At 44.8% G+C, this 26,298-nt stretch overlaps 1 protein-coding gene across 6 annotated transcripts in view; it reads right to left on the reverse strand.

Moving 5' to 3' along the window:
• Positions 1 to 26,298, reverse strand: part of ASAP1 (ArfGAP with SH3 domain, ankyrin repeat and PH domain 1) — a 146,898-nt gene that overhangs the window by 73,658 nt on the left and 46,942 nt on the right. For 4 of the 6 annotated variants that reach the window (XM_083621926.1, XM_083621923.1, XM_083621927.1 and 1 more), the window contains exon 3: positions 13,120 to 13,249. In XM_083621926.1, the coding sequence (XP_083478052.1) occupies positions 13,120 to 13,249 (130 nt within the window). Of the gene's footprint in view, positions 1 to 13,119; positions 13,250 to 14,574; positions 15,023 to 26,298 lie in introns of those variants that run through there. The other 2 variants (XM_083621928.1, XM_083621925.1) reach the window with 2 other exon arrangements.

The following is a 26,298-nucleotide window of genomic DNA, read 5'->3' on the forward strand; positions in this document are numbered from 1 at the left end:
AGTTTTAAAGGGCAACTGAGTGCTTCTCTTAATTCTCTTTAAATGCCTATTTGAAAATCTAAAATCAGGTTATTCTCTATTAACTCATGCCGACATTAGCATATATTAATCTTGACAATTCAAATATACAGCATCACATTTCATTAAAACGTCAATGCAATTCAAAAATTAAGAATAATATACCAGTTATAGGTCCACTTATGTTTTTTAATGCAATTATTCTTATTGCACACAGATGCAGGTACAGCAGCTATTGTTTCATGTGCATAGCACCACAACAGACCACAGGCATATTAATTCTGGACTTTCTGCTACTCCCCTAGGGTAGTGACTCACGATCTGCTTATGCATCTGCTTATACTAGCCATTCACACCAAGTATAAGCTCTGTGCATGGTGGGGCTCAAGCCACTTGCTGCCTCATTAGAGAGAAGCAGGAACTTAGAGATGTGAGGGTGTATGTGGAAATATTGTGGGCTGCCCAAGTCTTCCCTGCTCTTCTTTCTTCACTCATTAACCTCGTTTGTGTGGGCCACAGTTACTGTGAAGTTGTTACCATTAAGTTGAAATAACAGGGGAAAAGGGGAAATAAACTGTCCATACTTGCTACTTCGGAATCATATGGCAGCAACAGTCCTTATGAATAAGGCTATCAATGAATACCAACCACAACAGCTATGTTCCTAGAATCATACAGTTGGAATAGACTACAAGGATCATTTAGTCCAATGTTGCACCCCCATTGCCAGCTGCCTATACCAAAACAAGCTTCTCAATTTATTTATGAGTTAGTTTATTACTTCATTGTACACTTATATTGTTAAAACATTCATCAGTTTATTTCACTCGATATTGGATTGGAAGATTCTGAACCAAGCAAAATGCATAGGAACAATCTGCTCAGCAAACTCACAGACTGCACTCCTGGGTCCAGTAGTAGTAATTTCAAGTAATTTCAAATGTTGAAAAATTCATAACTTTTCCAATATGAGGTAAGAGTATTGCTTATTTAGCAACCTAGTAAATGCATTAGCACTGCTGTTATGATTAACACACTTATCTTTGCTTGACAAACTTTGCATATGAACTTCTATAACAAAATCTTAGATATTTGTGTTAAAACAAAATATTTTAGCATCAACATTTATGAGGAGCCTTCTCTCCTCCTCCTCCTCCAGTGTGCTTGCAAGGAGAATGGAAGCATTTGCTTTCGTTTTCAAATGAAGTTTGTCACTTTGGATGAAATTGCAAACTCTGATTAGTTTGCACTTGCCCAAACAAGCCAGAATGTTGTTTCTTACTTGGACAAACCATAACGTAAACCAACCACCATTAGATCTTGTTTAAACAAAACTATCTGTTAGTTGAAAATATTAATAGATGCTTCGTTGCAGGTAGAAAAAGAAGACCAATTTCCTTCTTTTCTCCTTGCAGAAAGAAAAAGAAGGCCCAATTTCCTTCTTGTGGTCACACTGATGAAGGGAAGGGAGGAGCATGCTTGTATACAAAGCACAAAACATTCAAAACAAGGCAGAGACTAATAAACAAAATAAAGCTATGAAGTCTTCACCCACTAGCTGTAACTATTTAAAACTCCTGAAAACAGCACCCCAGTTTCAAATGCTGGTTAAGATAAACATTAGTTAGTGCTGGTTGTGTAATAGCTGTAGAGTCTGGTAGTAGTAGGAGTCCATGCTTAACAGAGAAGCAATTGGTAAATGTGCACATGATTCCATAACCCCATAACCATTTTTAAGAGATATACCACATTAAGTCTGCATCAGCCTAAAAAGCCAGGCAACATGGAGAAAAATTAGTCTTTCCCCTCAGAACCGCAACTGTTGTGTAGTATGATGCAAGCATAATTCCTCTTGAAATGTACACTCAATTTATTTTTGTCTCCGATTAACAGGTTTTTACAATATTTGTTTGACCAGAAGTAACACCAGGACCAAAATAAATAAATAATTATGATCCCTTCGTGACATCACCTTCAATGTTCTTGAAAGAACTATACAGCCTGATCTTAAGTAAATTTACTCAATACAGTCCCAGGTAAGCGTGTGTAAGATTGCAAGTTTAGCGTGGGAAAACTTACTAAAGCAGTTTGGGTGGAACCCAGACTCAAAAGGACAGTAAAATTCCAGATGTGGGTGGCGTGGGTGAAAACAGGAGTTGTTCTCAAAAAAGGTCATCTGGGGTTTGTACTTTAGTGAAACGGATTACTTGGCATGTGGCAATGTATTCAGCATGAAAATGGAAGTTCAAGCACCCTCTGGGATTTATTTTTGACTATAGCATGACTTAGCATTTCCCCCTTCTATCTATTTGTTGCCCTTATGAATCACTTTCCTTTAAAAGTGCAGTTAAACTCAACTTCATTTTGAAACAAGGTCTCTTCCCTCTCCAACAGTAGCTGACTGTTCAGCTCATACTTGACCACAAGCGGTGGAATAATGAAAGGCTGCTACTGGGAGAGTACAGTAGTAGAAGATGCAAACTCTAGCTGAGTTTCATGCAATTCATACGCTACTCTGTTTCTTTATGTTCCCGTTACCTCAAATCACTGGCTCAACCAGATGGAAACATTAGAGGTTTGGGCTGGAGAGTGATATTGAAAGAGAAATATTCAGGTGTTGCTTACTTTCTCTTCTACATCTATAGACTTTTTTAAAAAAACCTCACCTCAAACTGATTCCCAAAATACAGCTTTCTGGTTATTGGTTTTTAAAACCAGAAGTTATCATCAGAAAAATAAATAACTGAACGTAATAAGTTGTATTTAAGGCTCAGTGATTCTTCGGTATAAAAATAGCCACTTCTGCTATGGGTCTGCTATAAAGCAAGCTCTATCTACAGGAATAGCACTATAGAGTCAGTTATTGAATAATCACGAATGCTATTATTCTTGAGTAAGATCAATGTGGAGTTTCCATCTGTGAAATAATGCAACATGCACTGTGCTACATAACCATCATGGAATTACTATGAGGAGTCAAACATAAACTAGATTATTGTAAGAAGCAAAAATCAAAGAGACTCTTAATCCAGAATGATCCTCAAAATCAATGTACAGCAGCAGTGCTGGAAATCCATCCTTGTTGGATTCTCTATCTTGTTTCCAAGACCATAGCATAATTAATCAGCAGAGTGGCAGTTGGAACATCTGAGGACCTGGGACAGGCTTCTAATAGCTTTACTCTGCCGGCATCTCTTACAAATGACACCAGAAGACTGTCCACTTTCACAACACTGATTACAGATTCAAATGGAAGAGGAATTCATTTAGCCTGCTTTTTTTCAGAAGACTGACCCAATCTAATGCTGCTGAACTTGCCTGCAGACTAGAACACCACTCTCAATCGGATTACATGCTTATCTAGATTCTGTGATGCATTCTCACTATGCGGAAAAATGTACATAAAAAAAAAGTTTATGTAAACATTCACAAATTTATTTGTTTGTTTGTATTTTACATACAAAATGGGCACAATTTAAATGCAGGTTTGGAGAGGGAGCATTCTTTCAAAAAAGTCCATACAATATGTGATGGGCCTATGACTGAGCACTAACAAATTTAAACAGGGATAAATTTGGCTGCTCAGTCCATCTCTAATTACAGGCAGGCTTTTGTTTTACTGCTTTATCCCAGTCAAATTGTGTCAGTTTTGCTATTCACTCAGATTCACTAACAATGGGAGCTTGCTGATTAGAAGGTCAGCGGTTCGAATCCGCACGATGGGGTGAGCTCCCATTGCTCTTTCACAGCTTCTGCCAACCTAGCAGTTTGAAAGCATACCAGTACAAGTAGATAAATAGGTACCGCTGCAGCAGGAAGGTGAACGGCATTTCTGTGCACTCTGGTTTCCGTCACAGTGTTCCGTTGCACCAGAAGCGGTTTAGTCATGCTGGACCCATGACTCAGAAAGCGGTCTGTGGACAAACACTGGCTCCCTTGGCCTGAAGCAAGATGAGCACTACACCCCATAGTTGCCTTTGACTGGACTTAATCATCCAGGGGTCCTTTACCTTTACCTTACTGCACAATAGGTCTCCAAAATTAACACATCCATTAGCAGGGTGGAAGCCCCCTGAATAAAAATCACTAAACTTATGAAGTATTGATGTTCGTATTCTTATTCTGCATTTAGTTTCAATGCCTACAACATAATGACACTTACTACTGATTTTTATTCAAAAGCATTAATTACACCTAAGAGTAACTTGTGCTGAAGCACTCCTGTGGTATTGCATTAATCTTACTGCACACGTTCTAGTACATAGAGAATGCATTACTTTTAAATCTAACAACCTTGTTCATCACCATAAAAATATTCATTCAACTCACTACCAAGTGTTTATTTTATTGCTATGATTGCAGAAGATGTCACTTTTTAGAATGGGGTGGGTTACACGTTGCCCTCGGCTTAATGTCTTGCAGGTGTAGGGGCAGGAGGGGCAGCCAACCTAGATGGATCAGTGGAGGGAGCAGCAATCTCCAATGAGAAAAGCCTTCTGCCACCAATCAGTTTAAGTATCTGGTGAGAGTAATCTCCTTTCCTGACAGCCCACTGAGCAAGGAAGGAGTGGGGCGGGGGGGGGGGGGGAATCCCAATTTTGACTCCACAGCTTGCATGCAGTCCAACAGAAAAATGCTTCCCTATGTTAGAATATGGAATGCAGAGATTGTTGTGTCATAAATACAAAGTAAGTTTGGGGAGGCATTATACTGACACTGAATTCTCAAGCATGCATAAGCAGTTTAACTCTTCCCCTTTCTTTCACTTTTCAGTTGGCACTAGGTAATCCACAGAAGCAAAATGAAAAACTTTAAATTGAATACCATGAAATGGATGCTGTCAAACGCTCAATAAACGATTTTGAAAATATTTTTATCCCTATAAGCATTTTCTTCTTAACTGTAGCCCTCAATATATTTACTAACCAAGGGGTCGGTTCTAAAATACACTTGAGTTAATAACCCCACTTTTCTTTTGTAGTAAACAAAAGGCAACTAATCATATAACTGAAACATTCCAAAAAAATCCAAACATAACAGCAATAAACCATGTCCAGAGCAGATGAAAGACAAAACAAGAAAACAGCAAAAATCTGAATCAACACTTATCCACCACCAAAAGCCTTCTGAAATTTTCACATTTTCTTAGGCCCCTATGGGAAGACTGAAACTACTCAATCTCTTGCTGCCAGCGGCTGAGCTCCAGCAAGCAAGGGAACATGGAGCAGGGCCTCAGATACTGAACAATGCCTACAGGAGAGAACACAGAGGAGAATGCGATTTTCAAGCCCCCAAGCCATTTGAAGCTTAAAAGTTAAGAACACACACTTCATTAAACTGGGCCCAGAAAGACAACCAAAGGAGATAGTGCAAAACTGGAGTTTTGCCAGCTCCTGTCTAACCATGACAATGACATTTTGGGCCAGTAAGTTTCCAGACTCTTTTCAAGGGCAACCCCACACATACTACATCACAACAGTTTTTGTTCTAAATTCACTGTATTTTAATAACTCCAATGGACTGCAAGTTAATATACATTCAAATGTACTTTAAACTGTGGTATAAGGTTTGGTAAACCATGTTTTGTTATAAACCTATTACAATTATATCTCACCTATCTTTTCACAAGCTCAAGATGGCAGACATAGTTCTCCTTCTCCCCGACTTATCCTCACAACAACCCTGTACCATAGGTTAGGGTTAGGCTAACAGACAGTGACCGGCCCAAGGTGAGCTTCATGGCTGAGTGAGGATTAGAACCCCAACCTCCCAGGCCCTAGTCCAATGCTCTAACCACTACATTATTGGCATAACACTGTTGTTCCAAAAGTTGATCTTCGTCTTAACGTAACTATTTTTTAAATACATCCAGCAACAGCTCTGTCAAGAAGCCAATCACCTCCATTCATCAACCTGGCAACAGCTGCTCTATCCAGCTGAATCAAAGAAAAGAGACACAGGACCACTCCATTAACACAGCATAGCCCCGCAACTTTTGGCACCTTTTTTTACTCATGTCATTAGATGAAATTGTAACTAAGAGCTTGCATCTGTGTATCCTACTCCCTCAGCACTCCACACTGCATACTGTATTAAGTTCATGCCAGCAGTTTGCTGCAGAACATGGTGAATATTTAAACCTATGTTTCTGGCCTTAACTCTAGTGTGATGCAATTTTTTAAAGGAAAGCCACCCTGAGCTCTCTCTACTGAACAGAAGGCCTGACTTACCTGTACGGTATTATATAGAAAAGTAATATATATAATTCTACACATATACTTTATACCGGTGCCCAACAGGACATATTGAAGAACAAATTCTGAACAACTGAGACAAATTGTGGTGACAGAGATTGGAAATTCCAGGACCTATCAACAAAATGACAGTTAACAAGTCACTAGAGCCAGATGGTATCCACCCAAGAGTTTAAAGAACTGAAATACGAAATTACTGATCTTCTAACATCAGTCTCCAAGGAACTGGAAAGCAGCCAATTTAACAAGGGATCCAGAGAAATACAAGCCAGTTAGCTTAATGTCACTTCCTGGCTAATTGGTGGAAAGTGTTATTAAATACAATGTTATGATACATATAGATGAACAAGCCTAGCTGAAGATGACCCAACACAGCTTCTACAAAGGTAAGAATGCAGCAGAACTCCAATTCAGCTGAAAGTTTTGTGGCTCAGCCAATGTTAAGTCCCCAACCTTGGCTCAGCCAAAGATACACCAGCATACAGTATCTTGCTTATCCTGGCTGAACAGAGGCTGGTGTATGCTCCCTTAAAGGGTGGCGGCGGCAGCAGGTGTGTGATCAGAGAGGGGGACTTGGCTAGATCCCAAGTCCATTCAGCTTGGTCATGTGACCTGGCAACCCGGCATAGAATACTATTTTACAGGCTTGTTTTCCTTCTGTTAGGCTTCAGCAGAGCAGTAGCCTTGCTGCAGAACAGAGTTTGCATCTGGTGTAACTTTACACCAGGTTGCTTTATAGCAGCTTCACATGCATAGGATTGCTCCCTATATCAGTTTCTGAAAGTCAGCTGTTGTGTAGGAAATGTCCCCTTTGCATTCTTTTGTCCCACCTTGCTGCGTAAAGGACATGCAGAAATTCAGAGATAGGATTTCCTTTACCAAAACTCTTAAGTGTTATGCCCTCAGCTATTATAGAAGACACAAATAAGCAATATTCCTGCCTTTGTGCTTTAAAACATGCTGAAGATCTTACACTTATAAACTATATATTATCCTTTGGATGTTGTGCTGACGGAACAACACTTGGCACAGATAGGATCAGTGGAGTCCACCAATTACTTGTACTGGGACCAGTGCTGTTTAGTTTGTTCTTAATTAATGTACAGTTAGGCATCAAAAGTGAGGTGCCCGACCTTGATGATAACATCCAAATACTTAAGGTGGTTAATAGGGGTTGTGAATAGCTCCATAAATATGTATCTCAGCTGGGAGAACAGGCAACAAAATGATTTAGCAGAATGTTTTTCTCCCTCTATTAGAACCCTGCATTTCTCCCTGTATTGGAATCCACAGCCATTCGATGAAGCAGACTGGCAGAAGAGTTAGAACAGAGTGGCTATGGAACAATAGCAGAAGAGGGCTACAGCCCTTAGACCTATAAGCAGACTTTCCAGAGGCACCTGGCTGGCCACTGTGTGAAATAATGGACTAACTAGGTTTTGGTGTGCTCTGGAAGCAATAGCCAGAATATTTTATAACTGACAAATTAAATAATCTGATAATAGATTGCTAGGAATAACAATATGCTCAGAGTTGTTTAACTAGAACTCTCTTATTCTATTTCACTGACTGCAATACAGTGGTACCTCTGATTAGGAACTTAATTCATTCCGGAGGTCCGTTCTTAACCTGAAACTGTTCTTAACCTGAGGTACCACTTTAGGTACGCGCTGCATCACTGCTGCACGATTTCTGTTCTCATCCTGAAGCAAAGTTCTTAACCCAAGGTACTATTTCTGGGTTAGCGGAGTCTGTAACCTGAAGCATCTGTAACCTGAAGCATCTGTAACCCTTGGTACCACTGTAGTGCACTTCACAGACACTTACAAATCATAAATGTATATCTAGTGGTAAGTGAAAAATAAAGGGGCCATTACATTTTATGTTTTGAGTGGTATAGGCATGTAGCAAAATAATTAAACTAGATGAATGAACAGAACAGAACTAATGTGTAGGGTGTGGCTGTGTGCCTCTATCAAATTTCAAAATATATTTTAAGCAAGAAAAAAAATGCTATACAAGAAGAGCAATAAGACCTTTGTTTAATATTATTGAAACAAATCAGCAAGGACATAAAATACAGAAATAATCCCATTATTTTAGCTTTAGTAAAGATTATCATGTAACCTTCCTTTATTGGTAAAAATAATATAGTACACTTTAGAACCCAGGTAGATTAATACTGCCTGCAGCTTGCCTCAGACATTTGCAAATTTATTAAGATTCCCCAAGGACCCTACATTTACATGGGTGTTGTTTTTTTAAAAAAAAGTATTTCTGCACCTATTAAAGAAGCATATGTAAGTTTGAAAATGCAACAGAAAATGCACTCAGTGAAAAATTGTAAGCAAGGATAAAAGGGGATCTCTAAAGGAGAAGAAAATAACCTAAATTTGATGGGGTTAAGCTTTTCCACAGTCAGAAATTCAGCCTGCAGCAGCAAGGAATAATTTTTATCACTTACATTTGATAAATTGTCTACTGCATCTCCTCAACTATCAGGATCAGTCCACCACCATTCATAGATGGGACACACCCTGGAATGGATTATTTTACTAAACTCTACATGAGGCTGCCCCTGGAGGAGCTTCAGCTGGTACAAAATGCAGATGCCTGTCAAGCCCTACTGACTAACTACAGGAAGCACATTTCAGTGATCCCAGCTCAACTGTAGCGTCTGCCTTGGCTCCCAGGCTCAATTCAAAGTTCCAATTATACTCTTTAACGTATTAAATGGCTTGGACTCATTTCTCAAAGAATGCCTTCTCCTGTTTGAACTTCCCTATTTGTTGAGAGTGCACTTAGAATAAATACAGGTTTCATAGAGGCTTTCACAGAATCTTAGAGTTGGAAGGGACCCAAGGGTCATCTAGTCCAACCCGCTGCAATGCAGGAATCTCAGCTAGAGCATCCATGACAGATGGCCATCCAACCGCTGCTTAAAAACCTCCAAGGAAGGAGAGTCCACCACCTCTTGTGGGAGTATATTCCACTGTCGAACAGCTGTGATTAGATATTGCGTGGAGTAGGCTTTTATTTTATCCAAGCTAATAGTACGCAGTTACCTTCCCAAAGTCAACTTAAATTGCAATTCCTTTTATCCTTTCTACATGAACTCCTGATGGATCTGCCCTACCCCACATCTAAGTTCAGTCAGGTGATTTTCCCTTCACACACACAAAAAGTTCCCCCAAATAGTCTATCCTCTATTAGTGGTCTTATGTGCAATATATTCTAGTTAGTAAGGAGAAGTCCTTGGACGTTTGTTTTAGCAGCAGATGTGCACACAGAAAGACAACCCCCAGGCTTGAGCATCAAGGGAAAATAGACTATAAAACCACTTTGCTGGAAATCAGTTTATAACTTTAACAATCCTTGCACAATTAACTGCATATCCATAGTAGCAGAGGAGTCCTTCGACCAGCCAGTACTGCCACAGTAATTCAAGGAAGAACCTGGAGAAACGGCATACAGATTCTCATTTGAGAACTGTCTATGCTGACATTCATCCCAGAACTACACTGCCATGCCAATAGAACTGCCATTTGTTCAAACATTATACTCTATAAACTATTTAAGATGATGGGATCAAATCTTGAAGGCAAAACTTCCACGTAATAAAACATTTCCCTGACATCCAGACTTAAAATTACTTCTATTCAAAAACTGCAGCACAGAGGTAGGGAATCTTTTTCAGCCCAATGGCCACACTTCCTTCCTTGGATCACATAACAGAGGTAATAAATAAGCAGAGCAATAAATGGGAATTTTACCTTTGGTACAGTAAAAAAGATTGTTCACACTCACATTTCCCTCTCTACCCTCCTTCCAGGCAAGCATGAATCATTATCACAGTTCAGGGACATATTCCAGAGGGTGCAAAGCAGGGCCAGTGAGAGGTATGGCTCAGAGAGAGTTCCAAGGGGTAGACAGAGATGCTCCGAGGGCCCATTGGTCCCCAAGGCTGAGGTTCTCCATTCATTCTGGAGCAGGTATTTGATACTCCAACAGTGCAACAGAATGCCAGTTAATGGCTGTTCTTCCTCTTTGATAAGCAGAAGGTAGATACGTTTGCAAAATTACCTCCCTTTACTATTTTAAACTGTATTTACTTTATGCTACACCCAAGAGCATTTACAGCTCTTACAGTTGACATGAGCAATGACAAAAAAATACCTCTGATTATTCTACAAATTTGACTTTTTCCTGACCCAATTGTGTGTTACTTTCTTTCCGCTTTATAAAAAGACTGAACACTGGATTCAGGCTTTTTCAAGTATGCTTCCAGTTGGCTATACAAGAGCTCTTCAGGAACTCGATCTCTGATGTTTCTTTTCTGAAAGATGCTAGTACTTTATTAACAGGCTCCCTTCTAAAAACCTGCCAGGGGGGATTTTGACTGCTGCAGCCATTTGATAGAAATATATTGTCCAGCCTTTTCACTGAATACAGTCTTTAAAAGACCATTCCAAGGATTGCTTCCTCCAACAAGGCAAGATGCATTATACTTAGCATTATATAAAGTCATAAGGAAGTGAGCATAAAGCCTGAATAATCAGCAATCTGGCTTGCTACTTGGAAAAAGAGGAGGAAACTATAATCAATAAAGCCAATGAATTCCATCACTTCCTTTCCCCCTCATGAATTTGTTCCATTTGTTATGACATGAAAATGAGGAATTCATCTCTGTGATGTCTTGTTGGCTAGAATAAAGGAATGTGGAAACAAAATAAAAATGATATTTTGTCACATTCTCACTGATTCAATGACTTACTAAAGAAAGGAAAGGGATTAAATTACTTTTGGAAGGGTACCGAACAAAAACAGGCTGATCCCTACTGGCCTAGTCCTCCTACTGTGGATTAACAGCCTTTTTGAACATTCTCACTTGCAGCAGTTTCCCCACTAAGAACACTTCCCTGGATTTATTGTTTTGAAAATTCTCCAACATCTGAATACATGCTGAGCATAGTGGGCCCAACTTGTTCCTCACTAAGTGTGTTAAGGACTGCAGCACTGAAAAAATACATATTTTTGAACCACATTCTGACACAAGTTAGTAGCCTGCTTCCTCCACTCAGCATAGTGGCCTAGGAAAAACTTAAACTGAACACAAGTTTTCAACGGATTACCAGTTTATGCAGCCAGACTACATATAACACAGAGAGACTGTATTGCCAGTTTTCTTTTACCAACATATTGTTTTAGAAGCTCCAGTACTAGTATTTCAAAGTTATATGTCTGTTCAAAATGAACGCCAGAGTGAAATTAGTGACTGCTCAGCACAGCACTCAGTTGTCAAGATCCCTCCCATCTCTTCACCTGGATCCTGAAAATATATTTTTTGTGCTTATTTGTGTGTTGTACATACCACATTTCCCTGTCCCTTTCTTGGATCTGAAAGCCAGAGGGAGATACCAGCAGTGATTGTCAGGCTGCAAGCAAAACTCTGACTTCCTTTTGTCTATATGTTTATCAACTCTTTAAAGAACAAGAAAGCCTGAAGTATAGGCACACAGTCTGATATGAAAGCAGACAGTCCTAAACTGCCTAGCACTAGGCACTGCCATATGAGCTTATAGATAGCTTTCTGACTTCCTCCAAGGGCCAGCAACACTTTAGACAGAAGAGGTCACCATTGTTTCCACAACCAGATGCAGTAGCATCCCATCTCAGTGCTCTCTGAAGTCACATGAACAGCTGACAGCAATGTTTGACTAACTACATACAGCACTGGGAGAAATTTTACTTGAGAGTACTCTTGCAGGGGCCACTACAAACCAACAGTGTGGCAAATCTGCAAGCTTGAATCAATGTCACTTCAAAAACAAGATATTCACAAACAACTGGTCTTATCCTCCAATTCTATTATCCAATTACTTAGTAGCACTCAGGCTGTTAATATACAAGATTACTTTCAACAAGGAAGTAATTATAACTAATCTTTTGGAATGGCATTTTGGGTCCCCCAGAGCACAAACTTGATCAGTACAATTTTATTGTGCATGTGTGAAAGAAAGCTCTTCTGCAATTTCAATAAAGCTAGTTTATCTTGCCTGTTACAATATGCACAAAACCATTATAATATGAACAACACCTTTTGAAAAATAAAGTAACTGGAAACTCAAGACTTAGTTTAAGAAGCCATGTGGACCATGATAGGAAAATCAAATTTTAACCTTGCTGTGATCTCCACAAGCTTTTTAATCACCACGCAAACAAAATTCAATGTCAGATTTTTAAATAACAATGCATCCCACATCAAGTATGATATTCAAAAATATTAGGAACTGTATAGGTATGTTGCCTGATTTAGACATAAAATGACATGCAACTGCTAATATTGAGATGGGTGACATGAATCAGGCTGTGCAGAGCTGCTCTACCATCCAAGAGACGGCATCACTGCATCATTTTGCATTGCATTCCTCCCCTTTCAACACCATAGCCCAAAATGTTTGTCACCAATCTCCCATTTCAAAGAGATCTCCTCTACAGCTTGTCCTTGCCACCAATTATCCATTGCTTCATCTGTGCCAAAGACACATCAAGCTTCATTCATTCTGTCTAACCGTTTGCTCTGCATAAATCATGTCATCAAACAATCCTGCTGCAGTCAACACTATTGACATCAGGAAAGCAACACGGGATAACAAGACGCAGAAGAGACAATATTCAACCTCATTTAACACCGAAACCCTTGGAATTCATAGACATGAGCACTGTCTGCAATCATCACCCAAGAGCATCCACGCTATAGTCATGAAGAAGGCAGGGCGGTATGCATGTCAACTGGCTTCCCCATGCAACCATACACAGAAAGCAAAGGTGACAAGTGTTTATTTACCTCTTCCAGCAGCGTGACAGTATTCCTGCAGTTCTGTAGCCGGGTAGTAAAGCTGGATGTGGTTGGGGAATTGTAATCCTCTGTGGTCTCAGCAATAAACTCCGACACAGTGATCTGGTCCGGCATGATCCTGCCCAGCAGAAACAGATGAACACAGACAAGGAAAGAAGAGACAAGGAGAGACTGAGCATTAAACACAAGACAAGGCAAAGAAGCTTTAGCTGAGGGAGGCGTGTAAGTAATCCGCACCACCACTCCTTTCTGCACCTAGTGTCTCTTCTGACTGCACGGCACCCTTTTGGGAATAGAGTTCACAGCCTGCTCCTGTAGAGGGGGGTGGGTGGGATGACAGGAGATGCCTGTCTCTGCCCCCATCATCACTAGGCTCACTTCTTTCGAAGATGTCTTATTTTGAAGGAAGAAAGGATGGGTGACCCTCCACCTCAGTTCCTTACAGAGCATTTCCATGGGGAACCCTGCCTCATAGATCCCATCTCCTTGGTGCTGCTTCTTTTCCTCCACAGTTCGAGACTTCCTTCGATTCTCCCACTTAAGAAAACAGGGTATCCAGTTGACTCATCCTCAAGATTACCCTAAAGGCTACATTAGTGCCCGCTCAGGGGTGAGGGGTGGGGAGGGAGAGGGGTGCAGACTGGCGATCCCAAGGTTAGACCACCAACCATCTCCACACCAGATCCCAAAAGAGTGGGCTTCCAAGCTGCAAACACCGGCTTGTTACACTTCGTAAGGGATCCTCTTCAACCGTTTTGCCCATTCCACAAAAATGCTCTTATTTTTAAAAATAAATAAATAAGAGGGTGCATCTTCTGGAACCTCAGAGAGCCTTTTGAGCCTTTTGAACCGCAGCATCAGAGCCTTCTCTGTTGTAACACCCTCTCTTCTTCTTACTGCCTTTCAGAAAGCGAAATTCCTGACCAGATCTTTCTTTTTCCTAGCAGGAAAGCGGGTGGTGGTGGTGGTGGTGGAAAGCACAGTCCCCCCCCCATTAAAAAAAGCAACCACCACCCACCCCAGGAAAGCTTAACTCCCCAAGTCCCTATTCATATCATCTTCCCTCTGTTTTGGTTTAGGGGGTGGGGTGGGATAGAGATATCCTCTTGACATCTCCCTCAGAAAAAAGGGGCCGTTCTCTCATCCCAGGTCTTATTTCCCCCCCCCCCAAAAAAAACCCACCACACACACCCCAAAATAGATGGAAAGTGGGCAGAAAAGCGCCTTCAGTGAACCTAATGCACAAACACAAAAACCCACAACCACAAAGCTTCCCCTCAAGAGTGAAGTGGGGGGGGGAGTGTTTGTGGCGTGAGTGGGGGGGGGGGAGTCATTCCCCGCCAAAAAATATACTAATGATAAAAAGAGAGGAGGAAAACCCCCTTCCTTCTCCTCCTCCCTCAGCGGCCCCCCCCCCACATTTCTCCTCAGAGGGCTACTAACTTGCGCAGGCGGCCCCCCTCCCTTCTCGGCGGAGAGCCCCCCCTCCCCAAGCCGGAGTTGGGGGGCGGGAGGAGGAGGGAAGGGTCGGCGCGGGGAGGCGGAGGAGCGGCGGCGGCGGCGGCGAGGAGGAAGGCGGAGAGCAGCGGCAGCGGCGGCTAAGGGGGTCCAGGTCCAAGTCCCCGGGAAGACGAGACGAGAGGAGGGAGCCGAGCCGCTCTCCGCCCGCCAGCCTGGACTGCCTGCCTGCCTGCCTGCTGGACGCGCGTCCTCCTCCTCCTCCTCCTCCCTCCGCGCAGCTCGCTCTCGCGCAGGCTCCTGCAGCCGCCTCCTCCCTCCTCCCCCTCCCGGGGCGGGAGCGCGCGCGCGAGAGAGGGAGGGAGTGAAGGAAGGACGGAGGAGGAGGAGGAGGGGAGAGAGTGCGCGCGCACACGCCCTCGCGCCTGACGGTTGTGAGTGTGTGAGAGAGAGAGAGAGAGAGAGAGGGAGGGGGGAAAGAGGCACGCGCCGCTCGCCCGACCCAACGCAGCCCGCTTTTCAATCACCCGTCGAACGGACCAATCGCCCTTTACGCTGCCCCCCCTTCTCCCGCCTCTAGCCTCCCGCGCTTGCTCCGCCTACCACCAACGACCCGCCTCTCTCTCTCTCTCTCTCTCTTTTTCTCTCTCTCGAGGAGGCTTGTCACGTGAGGAAAACAAGGAAGTAGCCCTGCGCACGCGCCTAGGCGTACGCAATGGCTCTCTCTCTCTCTCTCTCTCTCTCTCTCTCTCTCTCTCTCTCTCTCTCTCTTTCGCGCGCATGCACGCACGCGCCTTTCCGTGGGGTGAGCGCGCGCAGCTGAGGCAGCTTGCGGCGGAGGGTAATGTTCCATGCAGAGACACGCAGGCAGCCTCTAATACAACAACAACAACAACAACAACAACAACAACAACAACAACAACAACAACAACAACAACAAAGTTATTTATTTAGCCCGACTTTCCACCCTGACAGGGGATCAAGGCGGCTTACGGATAAAAATGAGAATTGCTAAAAACATAGGAAAAAAGCAATTAAACTTTGATGTAGTCAAAACTCTCTTTCTCTATATTTTATCAAATTTATACATCGCCTGATTGGTGTTTTTTTTTTAAAAAAATAAAAAATAAAAAATCGCCTCCAAGCCATTTACAAAAGGATAAGGCAATGACATCGAGAAAAATTCACAACTGTACTTTAAAAACAACAACCACTAAAACAGATGAAAGTTAACCCCAGCTTTCTAAGCACCTGGGTACGCTCGCCTAAAAACACGGATGTTTTTTGCAGGCGCCAAAAAGAGTGAAGGAGCCTGATGGACCTCAACAGGCAGGGAGTTCCAAAGTGTAGCTGCTTCCACGCTAAACGGTTGCGTTCTTACGAATGTGCGGCAGCTGCGGGAGTCCCAGTTCCACCCATGGGAGCGGTTGAGTGGGCACGTGTATAAAATCTATTGCTATATAAATCTGTTAAACGGATAAACTGTTAAAACCGTACATATAATAATCGAAAACAGCATGGCACCAGCCCTTTCATTAAAAGCACCCAGTTCCCCCAAAGCCTTGTTGGGACAAGAAGGTATTCACCTGCTAACGGAGGGACAACAAGGAGGGAGGCAGTTTGACATCTCCATGGAGGGAATTCCAGTGTTGTCTGGGAGCAGACAACTTTGAAATACTACATGCACCTGACCCCCATCCACACGTTAGGTGCATGCTTAAATGCATATCCTTTAAATATGCAGGAACTTAAATGGGAGGGGAGGAAACATCTGAGGTGAAACAAGGCCTGGAATCCCTGTTTTTCCCCATGGGTAAGGGTCACAAGTCAGAAAGAGGAGGTAAGAACTTGCTGTTGGAAGTATCTCCTTGTGACTTGTTTTGTGTGCCACAAAACCTGCTGCTACCAGAGAAGGTAGCCTTTGTGAACGTGCTGATTCCTTGCCTTAATCCTGATTGAGTATTTTTTTAAGAGAAAGCAGTGAAGAAGCGCCAGCACTCACAGTGTGTGTGTGTACACACTTTTCGTGTGTAACAGCCATATCGGTCCAGTGTCAAAGCAACCACTGGCATATCATGAAACGCCAAGAGATTTCCTTTTCCTTTGTCACACCAGACTTTTTTAAAGCAGGTTGACCCACATTTGCTTTGCAGATTTGTTCCAATCCTTTATTGTTGGGGGGCGGGGTCTGAAGGCACCCAGCCTCGCTAAGCCGAACAACAAGGATTTAAAGGATCTGGGTAAAAAGAAAATCAAGCCAAGATAAGCCTCGGCTGCAGTAGCTCTTTGCTGTGGGGAAGTGCTGACTGGGAAGCTTTTTACGGTGCCCCCAAGCCTGTGCAATGCAACCTGAGAAAATCTGAGGATGTCATAAGGTGCAATGTTGCTCTTGCACCAGTTTGAAAAGAAGGAAGTGTCCACCGGTTGCCCGATGAGGTGCCAAGACGTGCATTTATGGCTCCAGCATCACAGCCTTGCATGCCCTCCAGATGTTCCTGCACAACAGCAGGACCATGCTGGCTGGGATTGATGGGAGCAAGAGTCTAACAACACCAGACAGCCCACAGGTTCCCCATACTGGATCTAGGCTGATTAACAGGCAGTAGGCAGAAAGGGGGGACGTGGGTGGCGCCTAGGACTTGCCGATCAGAAGGTCAGCGGTTCGAATCGCCGCGACAGGGTGCTCGGTCCCTGCTCCTGCCAACCTAGCAGTTTGAAAGCACGTCCAAGTGCAAGTAGATAAATAGGTACCGCTCTGGCGGGAAGGTAAATGGTGTTTCCGTGCGCTGCTCTGGTTCGCCAGAAGCAACTTAGTCATGCTGGCCACATGACCCGGAAGCTGTACGCCGGCTCCCTCAGCCAATAAAGCGAGATGAGCGCCGCAACCCCAGAGTCGGCCACGACTGGACCTAATGGTCAGGGGTCCCTTTACCTTTACCTTTAGGCGGAAAGGGAAGGTGAAAAAACGCAAGTCAGTTTACATTTAAAGGTTCCCTGCTACCTAATTTGCCCTTTCGGAACAATATGCAAACTGAAACCTTCAAAATTCAGAGTTCTCCAAATTTTGCAATGTGTGCAGAAAGCATATCCTAAAGTGTGCAGAACAATGCACATATTAAGGGATGCTAAGGGATATTAAGGGATGCAACATTTTGTGTTGGGGAACTCTGATCTACAAAATTGTGTGGATGAGGCAAAATTGCATTCAAACTTGTGTATTCAGAGAAAGTCACACTAAAATACAATGGACACTCGGGTTGCGAACGTGATCCATGTGGGATGCATGTTCGCAACCCCCAGTGCCCGCAACCTGCAGCGGCATGATTCGGCGCTTCTGCGCATGTGCAAAGCACGATTTAGCACTTCTGCACATGTGTGACCGCCGAAACCTGGAAGTAACCCGTTCTGGTTCTTCTGGGTTTTGGCGGTCCGTAACCCAAAAAAACACAACCTGAAGCATCTGTAACCCGAGGTATGACTGTACTAGTGTATTTGTGTGATGGCCTCTTTTCGTTCTTTTAAAGCAGACACATGTGAAAACATGGGTAACTGAGAATTTCAGACTGGGAAAATGAGAAACTAAAATCGACAGAGTCACCCATCCCTAGCAGGAGAGATGCAGGTGTTGCAGCAGACACGTGGCTGCCGCAGAAACCACGATCTCTCCTCCCTATTCCATTTCGCTGATCCCACATAGCATCTAGTGTAAGTCACCTTCTGGAAAGTGACATCACCGCACTGCGAGTTTCTCTGGACTCCAGTCCACGTCACTGGCTGCTGCTGCTAGTAAGGCAAGGTGATGATATCACATCACCCGGTCAGTTTCACGGTATGTTGCAAGTTTCATGATACGTTGCAGAGAGGAGAGCAGGGGAAACTAGACGCTGCCGTTTTCAGCAGCAAATGCTATATTGGAAGGAAGGAAGGAAGCTGCATGAGGAACAGAACTCCACTGCAAATAGAGCTGCCCTGTTCTCCAGCCCTGGATGTTGTCATCAGCTGTGCTCCTGGATCTGACCTCAGGGATGGGAGAGTATTGCAGGGGAGAGACTGCTCTTCTGGAGGGCAGGGCATCCAAAACCACCACTGACATTGGTTGTAACTTTAAGGACTTGTGACTGAGCTTGCTCTTATCTCCTCCCACCGTTTCTGGGTCCCCCACTCCTGTGTCATGCCTTTTCCAGATTGTGAATCCTAAGGACAGGTCCTGCCTTGCAGCTGATCTTCGTAAGTTGCTCTGAGAGCCTTTGGGTGTGTGTGTGTGAAAGGGTGGGGTGCAAATGCCGCAAACAAATAACACGAGGAGGAAATAATTAATAAATCTGCAACACCCGGTTTTGCCCTTTTGTTCCCTGTTCACGGTATGTTAGGGTCAGAGCACACCATATATGCAAGCATGTGCAACGGTCGCCTCATGACCCTTTTAAACAGGAAAAACAGCACCAGGAGGCTGCGGCAACTAGAAGCGGCAGTGGAGGAGAAGGGTATTTAACCCTTTGCCTGCCTGCCATTTTACAGCATTATAAGTTGCCCCTGCTAAAGTGGCTTTCTCCTTTGCCCCATTCCCTTCTTCACAGTCAATTCACAGATTTACCTTAGGAGATAACGCAGCGGCAGAATGGAAATGGGATAGGGGTGCCTTTATCCTTCAGTCCTTCCACCCACAGTACGTCCTTAAAAGGCCTCAGGGTTTTTTTCTTCTTCTTCAACGGGCCAGTTAAATATTGCCTTTTGTTATATGTTATATGCAATTTGTGTATGCCTCACCTGTTCCAGACTGAATAAACCAAGGAGGGAAGAAACCCCAGTACATTTCTGCTCCGTAATTTGATTGGCAGCATTGAGCAGAGGCAGATTTAGGGCAGTGCAACCGATTCTGCCACACTTGGTGCTGAGCCAGTTTTTGGTCTCGCGCAGGGCGCTGCTGAAACTTGAAAGCCCAAAGTCCACTCCTGCATTAAGGACCCAATCCAGAGAAGAGTATGCATCCCCCCCCCACTGGAACACATGAGACTATGACTTAAACATGAAGTTCCATGGATTTTAATAGAATGTAGGCTCACCAGCATGGAAGTGAGAGCTGGACCACAAAGAAGGCTGATCGCCGAAGAATTGGTGCTTTTGAATTATGGTGCTGGAGGAGACTCTTGAGAGTCCCATGGACTGCAAGAAGATCAAACCTCTCCATTCTGAAGGAAATCAGCCCTGAGTGCTCACTGGAAGGACAGATCCTGAAGCTGAGGCTCCAATACTTTGGCCACCTCATGAGAAGAGAAGACTCCCAAGAAAAGACCCTGATGTTGGGAAAGATGGAGGGCACAAGGAGAAGGGGACGACAGAGGACGAGATGGTCGGACAGTGTTCTCGAAGCTACAAACATGAGTTTGACCAAACTGCGGGAGGCAGTGGAAGACAGGAGTGCCTGGCGTGCTCTGGTCCAGGGGGTCACGAAGAGTCGGACACAACTAAATGACTAAACAACAACAACAAGGCTTACCATATATCCTTATTTGCCTTGTTCAGTGGCAGAGCACCTGTGCTTTATGCAGAAAGTCCCTTGCATATCCTTGTAGGCATGGAGAAGAAGATTGCTGTCTTTCAGACAGAACTGGCCCAATACTTTTTGACATCTGAAGCAAACCACACAATGGCTTCTCCCACCGATCAGGCAAGAAGGGGTGAGTGAAGATCAGGAGCAAGGGAAGATAAAGAGCTACATCAGGAACAAGAGTGAAAGGAGACCATCAGCACTTCCTATTCACTAAGAGGCCGCATGGAAGAGGGCTGCCAAGGAAGAAGCAGACCTGGCTGCAGCTGTTGCTGCCACCACAGCAGTAGTTGCAGTGGGCAATGTCTTCCTCAGAGGCCAGATCTGATGTCCCCAAGGCTGTTGCCCAACCTTGTCTCACAGGTGGGCCGGCTCTGCCTGGAGAGCCATGGCCACATTATGTAGACAGTGCTGAACTCAGTACAAGACAGCTCCCTTTGCACCCTAAGAAATGTTTTCCAACCTCTTTCCTGGGCCAATCCTAAACATTTCGGCAAGTAAATATTTAGGGATGGATCATAGTCATCGTTTTGCCAGCACAGTGTCACGGAGTATGCAAGCAGCACAGATGTTTAGCAGATGTCAAAGCACAAGTCATGACGCGAGAGCACATAGCAGCAGTGTTTGGTGGGCTGGGCCCATGGATTTGCTAAAAAAAAACCCCAGCTACATTTGGAATTCCTTAAATATTGAGAGTTTCACATTCACACAATACATTTAAAGCCAATTTAGAGTACATAACTTCCCCCAAAGAATCATGGGAAGTGTAAAGGTAAAGGGTAAAGGGACCCCTGACCGTTAGGTCCAGTCGTGGCCGACTCTGGGGTTGCGGTGCTCATCTCGCTTTATTGGCCGAGGGAGATGGCGTACAGCTTCCGGGTCATGTGGCCAGCATGACTAAGCCGCTTCTGGCGAACTAGAGCAGCGCACGGAATTGCCATTTACCTTCCCACTGGAGCGGTACCTATTTATCTACTTGCACTTTGACGTGCTTTTGAACTGCTAGGTTGGCAGGAGCAGGGACTGAGCAACAGGAGCTCACCCCATTGCAGGGATTCGAACCGCCGACCTTCTGATCGGCAAGTCCTAGGCTCTGCGGTTTAACCCACAGCGCCACCCACGTCCCTAAGTTTAACCTAAAATTCTCAGTGCCCTACCCAACTCAGGATTCTGGCTGCATATGTACCATGTGCTGAATGCACATGGCTTCCCCCAGTGTACTTTCAATGCACAGTGTGGTTGTGAACAGTCTAGTTCCCAAGGCTTCTTTCCCTTCTGTTCTTCCTATTTCAACCTGCTCCTGTCCTTTGCCTTTGGGAACACACATCATATATCCTGTGATATGTTTACTAGTTTGTACCTTGACTTTCTCACATAAAACCAAGGCAGCGTCACTCCCCTCTAATACAGGGATGGCAAAACTGTGGCCCTCCAAATGCAGTTGGAGTCGAGCTGCCATCATCCATGACCACACTGGCTTTGCAGGATCTGGCTGATGGGAGTTGGAGTCCAGCAACATCGGAAGGGCCACAGGTAGAGATGGGAGGAATAGGATGCAGTTTGCAACAATACGAGAACCAAAACACAACTATCCTTCTAAACCCACACTTTTTTTTTGCAGTGCAGCTCTCCAACCAAACAACATTTACAAATATGCATATAGTATAGGAAAGTGTTTGCAAAATGAATATATGCGTGAAAATAACCTACATGATCACTGCAGATGGTGACAGCAGTCACAAAATTAAAAGACGCCTGCTTCTTGGGAGAAAGGCGATGACAAACCTAGACAGCATCTTAAAAAGCAGAGACATCACATTGCCGACAAACGTCTGTATAGTTCAAGCTATGGTTTTCCCAGTAGTGATGTATGGAAGTGAGAGCTGGACCATAAAGAAGGCTGATCGCCGAAGAATTGATGCTTTTGAATTACCGTATTTTTCGCCCCATAGGACGCACCTTTTCCCCTCCAAAAATGAAGGGGAAATGTGTGTGCATCCTATGGGGCGAATGCAGGCTTTCGCTGAAGCCTGGAGAGCGAGAGGGGTCGGTGTGCTGGGTGCACTGAGCTCAGCGTGCCCAGACTTCGCGCAGCTCTCCGCAAGGCACAGGAGCCCGGCGCTGGGCTCCCAAGGCTTGCGGAGAGCCACGCGAAGCCTGGAGAGTGAGAGGGGTCGGTGTGCTTCCCCCGCCCCAGCCCCGCGCCTGGGGGGGAAATAATTTTTTTCCCCTTTATTCCCCCCCCCCAAAAAAAACTAGGTGCACCTTATGGGACGGTGCGTCCTATAGGGCGAAAAATACGGTATGTGCTGGAGGAGACTCTTGAGAGTCCCATGGACTGCAAGAAGTTCAAACCGATCCATTCTGGAGGAAATCAGCCCTGAGTGCTCACTGGAAGGACAGATCCTGAAGCTGAGGCTCCAGTACTTTGGCCACCTCATGAGAAGAGAAGACTCCCTGGAAAAGACCCTGATGTTGGGAAAGATGGAGGGCACAAGGAGAAGGGGACGACAGACGACAAGATGGTTGGACAGTGTTCTCGAAGCTACAAACATGAGTTTGACCAAACTGCGGGAGGCAGTGGAAGACAGGAGTGCCTGGTGTGCTCTGGTCCATGAGGTCACGAAGAGTCGGACACGACCGAACGACTAAACAACAACAAAACCTACAAAAATGCATTCTGGTAGGGGACATTACCTGCAAAAAAATGCATACATTTGTCAAGACCACGTACTGTACAAAAAAATGGGTTTACTAGAAGAATTTCATTTACTAGAAGAGAGTTCAAATCCTCACTTGGCCCAACCTACATCATAAGGTTGCTGTGTGCATAAAATGAGGAGGAGAAGTATGTATGTCACCTTCAGCTCCTCGGAGGCAAAGGTGGGTTATAAATGTAATAAATAAGTTCCCATCGTCCCATCATAAGCTGTTCTCTCTCAGGTTGCAGCCACACCATAAAGTTAAGGCACTCTTATTCCACTTTAACAACCATGGAGTCTCCTGGGGCTGTGAGGTCATCATGCTTAACAAACTACAGTTCCCAGGATTCTATGGGGGAAGCCATGACGGTTAAAGTGGTATCAGAGTACTTAAGAGGGTTGATCAGGAGTGTCCTGAGCCATTTTGGTGCCTGAGGCAAAGGACAAGATGGTGCACCGCCTGTTTTCTGCACAAAATCTGGCTAGACTGGTAGTTCAATCATGCTTCTGTGCTTGTGGTGGAACAGAGTTCTCCATTGTACCCTGGTGCAGCAAGCTAGCTTAGGGGCTGAAGGGCAGAGCGCATAGCACACATTTCTAGCCACTGCCTGCCCCTCAGAATGTGCCGCCAGAGGCAGCTGCCTTACTCTGCCTTATGGAAGGGCCAACTCTGATGTGGATGTGGCCAGAATCCTGCCCTATCTTCCCCCAGTCTTCAATCCAGTGGTGATAATACTGCCCAACCTTGCTGGGTTATGTGGGTGGCACTGTGGGTTAAACCATAGAGCCTAGGACTTGCCGATCAGAAGGTTAGCTGTTCGAATCCCCGCGACAGGGTGAGCTCCCATTGCTCGGTCCCTGCTCCTGCCGACCTAGCAGTTCGAAAGGATGTTAAAGTGCAAGTAGATAAATAGGTACCGCTCTGGCGGGAAGGTAAACGGCGTTTCTGTGCACTGCTCTGGTTCGCTAGAAGCGGCTTAGTCATGCTGGCCACATGACCCGGAAGCTGTATGCCGGCTCCCTTGGCCAATAAAGCGAGATGAGCGCCACAACCCCAGAGTCGGCCACGACTGGACCTAATGGTCAGGGGTCCCTTTACCTTTACCTTTACCTTGCTGGTTTATATCATAAGGACTGAAAGAGAGCTATTGAAATAAATGCACGCCAAGTCCTTTGAACTTGTAAAATGCAAAATGTGACACAGTCACCAGGACAAACTCTGAAACCTGCTGTGGGGTAGAGCTGACATCATTTATTAACTTTCCATCAAAAAACAGAAAGTGACACATTTATTTTTGAAGCAGTTAGATGCTACAGAAATCACTACTGCCCTCTCACCACAGCTTCCTCCGAGATGCAAGAACTCAGTGCAACAAAGCCTGCTAAATACGATGCAGGCTGAGCCTTTGTCAGCATTCTGTACTTCAGATGCAAGCTTCAGATATGCCTGATAGGTCTCGCACACGTGAATGCAAATATATATCATTGTTTCTTGGCCTCCCTGTGCAGAGCAGTAAAGATTTCGATCTCATTTCATTTCCCCCATTGGTTTAAATGGACCTAAACATAGGGTGGGAATCAAGTGTGATAACTGAAGAGAGGTTTTCCACGCATTGTAAGTGCCAGCAGCAGCCGCCAGAAACACACGGCTGTAAAAGGAGCTCAATAAATAGTCAACACACAAAGGACTGGGGCTTTGCATTCTGTCCATGGTATTTTTGCAACTTAAAGAAAATAGAGGGGTGTGTGGAAGCTTCCATTTCAGTTATCCACATTAAGTACTTCCGCAAGGCACTGCTTCTTACTGGTTCTTCTAGTAACTAGTTTGGAAGCACCTGTGTGGCATATTGGGGTGAGAGCTAGGCTAGGACCTGGGAGTAAAGGTAAAGGTAAGGGACCCCTGACCATTAGGTCCAGTCGTGGCCGAATCTGGGGTTGCGGCGCTCATCTCGCTTTATTGGCCGAGGGAGCCGGCATACAGCTTCCGGGTCATGTGGCCAACATGACTAATCCGCTTCTGGCGAACCAGAGCAGCGCATGGAAACACCGTTTACCTTCCTGCCAGAGCGATACCTATTTATCTACTTACACTTTGACGTGCTTTCAAACTGCTAGGTTGGCAGGAGCAGGGACCGAGCAACGGGAGCTCACCCTGTGGCGGGGATTCGAACCGCCAACCTTCTGATCGGCAAGTCCTAGGCTTTGTGGTTTAACCCACAGCGCCACCCACGTCCCTTGGGACCTGGGAGACTAGGGTTCAAATCCCTCCACGGCCATGAAGCCTGGTGGGTGATCTTGAGCCAGTGATAGCCTCTCAGCCTAACCTACTTTACAGGGTTGTCGTTGTGCGGATAAAATGGAGAGAACCATGTTTGGTACCTTGAGCTCCTTGGAAGAAATGTGGGATATAAAGCTGATGGACAGAAAGATAGAGAGAGAGACAGCAAGAAGAATCCACCTCGTGGAAGTTAGAAAATAGGGAGGAAGCTAGGACCCAAGAGCACCTGCATTTCCTCCCTGACTTCTGGAAGGGTGGGATTCTGACACTGGACATAAAAGTCAGCTGCGGGAGGTGGGAGAGCAGAGTTTCAGCTAAAGCTCTGTGGGTGGTGCTAACTGCGCAGGATAAAGCTGCAGGAGGAAGACTGTGCATGGAACACACTTGATGTTCATGCCAATCTTTGGTTCCCATATACTTGAAAGGGCATGTGAGACCGACAATACACAGTCATAGAACTGAGAAGTTGCAAGTCCAACCCCCTGCAATGAAGGAACATTTTTTGCCCACCGTGGGGATAGAACCCACAATCCCGAGATTAAGACTTTCATGCAATTGCAAGTCCCTCAGGCTCTTTTGTGCTGTTGGGGACCAGCAAGGCAAGAAGCTTAAAATCCTCTCACCTAGATTCCACTTAAATCTTCTGGAAAAATTCTCCTGATGCTCTGACTTACAATTCTAGCCCAACCTAAGTAAAGGTAAAAGGTAAAGGACCCCGGATGGTTAAGTCCAGTCAAAGGCGACTGTGGGGTTGCAGCACTCATCTCACTTTCAGGCTGAGGGAGCCAGGGTTTGTCCACAGACAGCTTTCCGGGTCATGTGGCCAGCATGACTAAACCGCTTCTGGCACAACGGAACACCGTGATGGAAACCAGAGCGCATGGAAATGCCATTTACTTTCCTGCCGCAGTGGTACCTATTTGTCTACTTGCACTGGTGTGCTTTCGAACTGCTAGGTTGGCAGGAGCTGGGACAGAGCAACGGGAGCTCACCCCGTCGCAGGGATTCGAACAGCCGACCTTCTGATTAGCAAGCCCAAGAGCTTCAGTGGTTTAGACCACTGTGTCCTTTCACTAGCCCAACCTGCAGAGTTGTCCGCTACTATATTTCCCCAACAACTACATCACACACAGGCTGTTTGCACATTTCCAACTTAAATACAGCTAGGGTGTTCTATTCCT

Source organism: Podarcis filfolensis (genome assembly GCF_964270895.1).
Source record: "Podarcis filfolensis genome assembly, chromosome: 7".
NCBI lineage: Eukaryota > Metazoa > Chordata > Lepidosauria > Squamata > Lacertidae > Podarcis > Podarcis filfolensis.